This window comes from Centruroides vittatus, unplaced genomic scaffold, assembly GCF_030686945.1.
Source record: "Centruroides vittatus isolate TY-2023 unplaced genomic scaffold, ASM3068694v2 scaffold_2906, whole genome shotgun sequence".
In the NCBI taxonomy this organism is placed as follows: Eukaryota; Metazoa; Arthropoda; class Arachnida; order Scorpiones; family Buthidae; genus Centruroides; species Centruroides vittatus.
This window is the reverse complement of record NW_027122695.1, coordinates 274,002-281,963: the sequence shown is the minus strand read 5'-3', so window position 1 is coordinate 281,963 and position 7,962 is coordinate 274,002. Positions and strand designations below refer to the sequence as shown.

The following is a 7,962-nucleotide window of genomic DNA, read 5'->3' as shown; positions in this document are numbered from 1 at the left end:
GAGCGAGTACAGTATAATCCGTGCTACTAATACAGTATATCAGATAATACCTCGTACTAACCGAGTATCAACGTAGATATTGCTCATGGGCGTATTTAACGATGTGCGCAGAGTGCAGCTGCACCTTTCTACTGGAAATTTCTACCAGTAAAGCCGGGTACCACAGGTAATAAAACACTGTTTTTTCTAAGCATGTTGTTTTGATTCCGCACTCAATGTAAAGCGTTATGAATTCGCTATAGGAGGTGCTTACTATAATGCATCCGTTCTCTGTATTGTGTCAATTAAAATAAATTACATTCCCACAATTGTTTCGTTTTAGAAATTTCACATTTATTTGTTATTTAATAAACGTTCTACTAATTGAAAGCAAAAACTTAAAAGTTATCTATAACCAAAATACATTTCAAAATAAACAATGATTTGTTTTAAGAACAAATATTAACAAAGCAATTGACAGTGGAATATTATGAAAGGAGCCAAATAAAAACATATAAATGTTAGTTTTGTACAAAGTACAGATTAATTTGTACAAGTTAATCTGTGTTTTCAATTCTTTTTACAGTATCAATTGGATTATTGCTCAAATAATAAGTAGGCGTGTTGGATCCGTATTTCTGATCGTCGATATAAACGGTTTTTATTTTGCAGTCAGATAATTTAAGTATCATGGGATTTGGTGTATAAATTGGAAGTTTCACAGTTTCAAAACGATTGAATGAAAGATCGACATAAGTCAAGTTGTATTTTGCCCAATCTATCACGGGCCATTTACTCAAACTTGTATTACGCAAATTGACATATTCCAGGTGTTTGCTGCTGACATAAAATTCACCCGAAATACTTCTCAGGTTGTTAGAACTGAGTACCAGATTTTTTAAATTGTTAACCGAGAAGAAAATATTTTCAGGTAAACTTGTGATCCGATTTTCAGCTAAATTAAGAGTTTCGAGACTCGGCAAATTACGAAAAGTATCTTCAGGAAGATTCTCTAATCGATTTTGACCCAAGTTAATCTTTTTCAATTTAAGAAGTCCATCGAAAATTCCGTCTGGAAGTGTTGATATTCTATTTTCCTGAATGTGTAACTCTTGTAGATTCTGATTATTTTTGAAAACTTCAGACGGCAGACGATCAATTTTGTTCGTGTCTAAATCTAAGATCTCCAGGTTAATCGCATCAGTAAATAAATCTTCTTTAATTTCGGACAAGGAACAGTATCCGGCGTAAAATTTAGTCAAATTGATCAATCCCTTCAAAAATCGGGATGGAATTGAATTTAATTCCCGGTTAAAAGCAATAAAAATAACTCTTAAATTCGAAAGCCCTCTCAACAGTTTACCGGGTAATTCCTTTATTTCGTTACCTTCTAAATCCAGATGTTCCAGTCGAGTGAGCTTCCTGAAGACAGATTGATGAAGGGAATCGATGTTATTGTAACTCCAATCCAAACGTCGAAGATTGGGAACTTCTTTAAATATTTCAAGAGAAATGTTCAATGCTCCGTACGAATAATCCCGCTCTTCCATCAGACCGAAAGAATATTTGTGTACTTCCAAATAGTTGAGAGAGGGAAGATTTTTGAATTCCATGTTGATTAACTCTGAAGTCTTTGAAAGCTTGACACTTTTCAGTAATGGCATATCAGTAAACGTTATACTTTCGAAGTTTTTCGTGTACGGTCTATTCCAGACGTCGACTTCGGTGATGCCTTCGGTGGAAACAAAGTCGCTGACGTCGAAATGTGACGCATAACAATCGTTAATATTTAATTTCTGAATATTTCTGGCGTCCAAACATCGCATCAAACGTAAATCGATATGATCTTTCTCGCACGTGATTGTCATGGTATTTCCGACGATTTCGACCTTCGCCTTCTTGAATTGATAACATGTGTTTTCTGGCGAACAAGAAATCCAATCCTTCCAGAAATCTTCGCAACAATTTATCAATATTATCAAGTTTAAAAAGATTACGAACCTAATTTTGTGCGAAAACATCATCGTTCCTTGTATCAGACTTTCTTCTCTTTGGTTCTTCTGTTTTATTTAATATAATCGAACACGTTATATAATAGGATGTTCGTTAACACCCGAGAGTAACAATTTGTTACTGCTTTTACTGCTGTTTCTTCTTGTGAGTGACTTGTAAACCAGATAAGATATGACGGCTTCCTAATGATTTTTCATTTCGATTTCCTATTGGAGAAAACACTATGTCCACGTGTTTTCCTGTTTTTTTTTGTCTCTTTCTCTTTTGTGGGACTGCCCACAATTGCATTGTGGGTAAGTCAACAATGTAGTTAGTTTAGTTCGGCTTAATGGAATAGAGCAATTTTCTCTTTTTAGATGCTTGGCACGTAAAGAAAACTGAAAAACTCCATGTGATCGGTCTGCTAGTCAGGCGACGAAATATTAGTGTGTAGAAATTTTATCCAATCATCACAGATCAGGCGTAAAGGGGGACGAAACTAGTGTTATTCTTCAATTACTATTATGTTTAAATGTTTTGTTTGATAAATACAGCTTTTTACTCGGTGTCTATAGATTTCCCAATGAGGATTCCTACTCTGAATTGTAGTTGATGTCATGTAAAGTGTGACGTACTACGTCATTAACGGTGTTTTGCAGACGTATATTTTATCTCTTAGTTACAACATTACAACATATAATTATGTCTTTAAATCAACGTCCTGTTAGTTATTTCCGTCGATAAGAATATCCGGTTTGTCGACTTTTATCAAATCGAACGAAATATAATTTCAAGAATAAAATAATGTTTTAAAATATTATTCTAAATTGGGATGTGTTGGGCTTCATAGAAATCATTTACAAACATACGAATTTAATAATTTTGACATTTAAAAACGTTCTGTGAGTGTGGTTGATAGCCCAACCTTATAATTGACAACAGTAGACAGATACAGTGGAATCTCGCTTAACGAGCACCTCGTACAACGAGTATTTCTCATAACGAGTAAAACAAATTGTAAAAAGTTGCCTCGCTTAACGAGCGATATTTCGCATAACGAGTGATGAGCAGAGGGAAAGTCCCAAGTTGTGCGCGTGCGGCATGTCCATCAGTCTGTGTTTAGCACTCCTTCCGCTAGCATCTTAGTGTCGCTTGTGATCACATATTTTTTCAAACTTGTGTTCACACATATTACTTAAAAACATCGACAATCATAACCCGTTATATAATAAACACGCCGAACGATATGCCAAATTCTTGGGTCATTAAATTTAATGACCGATTCCAAATTAAATTTTAGAAATGTCTGAAATAAAAATTAACTGTTTATAATTATTAAATTTAATACGAGATGAAAACATAACTGCCTACCTCTAGTCAAATTAATTAATTTCTAATATTTAATTATAGCCTTTACATAACCCAAGAATTTGGCATATCGTTTGCAGTGTTTATCAAACATATTAGCTGTGTTTGTTTTTTTTCTTTGTTTCCGCAAATCGAATTTTCATTCCAGGAAGGTTCATTCCGTGCTAAAAGAAAGGATGATGATGATTCACGCTCCTTAACAGTGTATATTGTACAAGTTTTTTTAAATTAACGTTATACATAAAACATTTGAGCATTTTTTTCGGCGTGGAACGCATTATCGTATTTTACATTAATTTCTATGAAAAAAATTGTTTCGTTTTACGACTGTTTCGCATTACGAGTAAGACTCTGAAAGGAATTATGCTCGTTAAGCGAGATTCTGAGACTGTATTTTCGTTTCCAATTTTCTCCAGGTAATTATGACGTAATTGGAAATTTTTATAATTGAATAATTAAATAGTTTACATTGTGTTAAAATATCAGAAATATGTTATAGCTGAATCTAGCAACGAGTTGCGTAACTTTCCCGGCTTTTATGAGATTTTATTTTAAAAATAACATTTGTATTATTAATGAAAATAAATTACTAAAATTAAATGTGGCGCCATCTGTTATGTGATTTTATTATAAAAACTTTATATATTTTAATTATTATGAAATAGCAAACACTTAATTTTCATGGTAGATGAGTTTAATAAAAACTTGCAAATGCTAATCACGTGCAAAATCTCCTTTAAGTCCGAGCCCACTCCAAATACAACACGTGATTCCCTTATCTCTTACCACCTCCACCATTAACCACCAAAATTTAACATCATCGATCCCCCTTAACGCGCAAACTTTCCTGTAAAGTTTCAGAAATTTTCGAGAAAAAGAGGGGAAATTATTTAGCTTCAAATTAATTTGGGGATTATTTTGTATGGATGTTTGTATTCTTGAGTGTGTTGAACAATTTTTTTTTATTATCTTTGAACTTAATAATTCCTGTGCTTTTTCGTGGAAAATTTCTGAAAGTTTGCAGGGAAGTTCGTACGTTTGGAACATGAATGCTGTTAAATTTTAGTAGTTTCTCCTATGGAAAACCTAATGCGGTCAAACAATACACGTTTTCAATTGTTTGCCGATAAAACTTTACGGCATTTAAAAATTTTAAAAAATGTCGACAAAATAAGTTTATTTTAGAAACAAAAACGAACATAAAATATTTTTTTTGCAGAATTTTTTAAAATTTTATTTAAAAAAATTAATTAATTATTTTAAACAAGAGATGGCGGCCTGCCTTCTACCAAATTTATTTGAAAAAATTAGTCTTATAGCCAAATAATGAATCTGGCTATTCGTTTTGTGATGATTAAATAACTATTTCGAGTATTTTATGATATAAAAATAATTTTCAATTAAATTTTAAAATTTTACTCTTCATTCTGCGAGTACAAAGAGCACCACGGTAAAGGATAGACCCACAGCTCATAAAATTTAGCAAATTAACTGGAAATTGAACCCCAATGCTACATCTGTTGGCCTCTACCATTTCATTCTGTTTAAGACAAATGGTTGAGGCCAACGGATTTATATATTAGGAAGTTGTTGCTATTCATTAATGTAATACTCAACCGGATGGCCGAGCGGTCAAGGCAGCGGCCTACCGTTCTGAGGGACCCGGGATAAGATCCGAACGGGTCGAATAATCCTCAGGAATTTTTCGGGGGGTAGTCCGTTCGGATATGTCGGGTGCCGTCCCTCACCACCTGGTCGCCCCATTGTGGGCCTGACCGAACCCATAATGGCTTACTAAAACAGGCCCTGTTAGTGCCCACAGGGCTGAAAGAGTTTTTAAAAAAACTCAATTATAAAGCGTTTTTTCTGGATGCTTCACGCGTGATTTGTGTAAAGGCCGTTTTCAAACATATGTAAGCAGCAGACCAAGTAAGCTTACTCTTTTAGAATGTGAACCCTCATACTTTAATAAGTATTGCCCGTAGTGATTTGGTTTTAGTATGGCCAAATGACCGCACAAATGCCAAATCACATATTTTGAAAACCGTAACAGTAATAAATGCTAAAATCTTAACCTCATTAATATAAGTACAATTTAATCAACATCCCTATAAACTTTCTATTGAGCATTTATTTCACACGAATACAAATATTTACAATGACTTCATTAATAACAATTAACTAAATCGTAAACATGACCTTAAACCAATTACATTAAACATCATTAAGGCACGTCAACCGACGAAACCTAGATCATTATGCTTCGATGTATCATTACTAAGTTCTCCTGTTAAATACAAATTCCTTGTATTTACAGGAAGAATAATAATATACTTAATACAATTGGATAATTTATATATTAAGACATTAATCTTTTATTGAAATAATATAAATTCAGCAAATGCTCTAGATTTATATTTAACTAAAGAATACGAATCCGAGCAATTATAAAATTACTTTTAACACGAGAAAAGCATACAGTTTTTTTAAAAAGCACTATCCGATTTTCTCTACAATAATTATTAATTAACCATGTTATTCTATTGTCTCCTCCAGTTGTGCAACAATCTGCCTCTGTAATTTTATTAATTATAACAAATAGAAACAACACGTTCCACTCGAAATCTCTATATATCATACGATAGTACAGATCGAATACTTGCATTAAACACAGAATGTAACAATTTATTGGATAAAATTTGGCCGAACAAATAAATGTTCATTCTAACGTCAAGCATATTCGTACAATTGCCACAGTTGAGCACTGAAATTAATCATTTCTCTATCTTAAGCCATCTTTATGATTTCAATGCTCTCTACACGTGAATATAAACAAGACAAATTACCGAGTTTACATAAGCAAGAGTGTTAAATATGCAATGTTGTTTCTTATATCATACTATAATAAATGCAGTGACTTATTTTTAATACAATTACATTAATATTTTTATATTTTGAGGATAAAATTTGTATTAGATTCAGTACCATTACTATCAAACCAGTGCTCCATTGATACATGATATTATTTTGATACGGAACTTGAAAATTTTTTAAGCATATTGACTAGCAATAGCTGTGTAAGTAACAGCAACACTAACAATGGTCAAGATTAAGTTTCGATTTATTTTAAAAGCATTGCAAGCAGAAAACGAAGGCAATTCTTCTAAGCATTTAGAAGAAAATCTGCACGCATATTCTTGGATGTGTCGGTCGTTACAAGACAGCGACTTTTTATAAATTACGGACGAAAATTTCGCAGCCGATTCAGTTACTCTCGAAGCACTGATGCAAACGTCGGCAAATAATATAAATGAAAAAATACAGTAAGAGAAAAAGGAAATTGCTTGAAATTTAGCGACATTAATCGAAGGTATAAAATTGCATAGGCTTATAGTTAAGTAAACTCCTAAAACAGACGTCCAAAGAAAGAAAATCCACGAATAGCTTCCTTCAATGGCTTCTACTATTTCTTTTGTCTTCATGTACAAATTTGGAATCGAGTATATTTCTTTCGCAAATTCTTCACACGTACACATCTTGTGCGTCAACTGTTTAATACACTTTTCTATTAATTTGCATATCGAAGAAAAGTAAAAAAAGAGTAAGTTTTGATTTATATAAAAACAAATCATATTTAATAACTCAAGTATGAAGAGAATTGCGAGAGATAATGATTTTGGTATTTTATAACCGAATAATTCCGTTACATACAGAACATCAGCTTCTCTATCCTTATACGGACTAAGAACATGAAAAACGATTTCTATTCCTATACCTTGAATCCAAATAATTTCTACTTTAATCAGCAAAATTTTGTGTTCTCGACGAGAAAAATACTTAAATGTCGGAGGAAAAGGCAACATTTCTATATTACGAAAATGTTTCCTTTTATTAATGAGAAAATTATAAATCGAAAACAAAGACATCAAACTACAAACAATGATCATGAATTCTGTACAGGTTGTGTAAAAAGACCAAAGTGTATTGAAATTATGGAGAAATATAATTGAAATGTAGAGAATATAAACCTTAATTATAATCAATATGGTAATGTTGTAAGCATTGAAACTGTTTTTATCGTAATTCAAACCTAACAACGCCATACTCTTCAGCAATGGTTTCCAAAATTTTAATATCTCTTCCCCAATTTCTTCTGAATCACTTCTTACGTTAACAATTGTCGGTGAGTTCATATTTGGTATCTGAAATAAAAATAATAGTTGATAACAAACATTGGCTTCACATCTATAACACGGAAAAGTATTGGAATTATATTAAATTTCATTCTCCGAGTCTTTTGCAAATCGCCGTGTTTTCAGACCTCCTGAATTCAAAAATGTAAAAATTACGGGAATAAATTCCGCAGACGTGTTTAAAATCTCAGGATGGGGTGAAGAAGAAACAAAATTTGGCATAGAAACTTGTATATAAGGGGCATTGATGCTATGAAATGTTGATGGTTAAAGGTTGAGGTTGTGAGGAGATAGAAGAATCATGTGTTATATCTGGAGTGGGATCAGACTTAATCTAGGTTTAACTCGTAATTAGCACTAACATTTAAAAAAGTAAAAATAAAACTTATCTCCACCCACAAAATTAAGCTTTCTGCCATCTTATGATAAT

General features: G+C 32.5%; 1 protein-coding gene across 1 annotated transcript; it reads right to left on the bottom strand.

The window, feature by feature from the left end:
• Positions 1 to 445: 445 nt before the first annotated feature.
• LOC136987921 (carboxypeptidase N subunit 2-like) lies at positions 446 to 2,200 on the bottom strand. Its single transcript, XM_067285692.1, has one exon. The coding sequence runs from the start codon at positions 2,001 to 2,003 to the stop codon at positions 537 to 539; it is 1,467 nt and encodes a 488-aa protein (XP_067141793.1). The 5' UTR covers positions 2,004 to 2,200; the 3' UTR covers positions 446 to 536.
• Between the last annotated feature and the right edge of the window lie 5,762 nt (positions 2,201 to 7,962).

Excerpts from the sequence above, each read along its gene's own strand:
- LOC136987921 (XM_067285692.1), bottom strand. The coding sequence starts at position 2,003 with ATGATGTTTTCGCACAAAATTAGGTTCGTAATCTTTTTAAACTTGATA.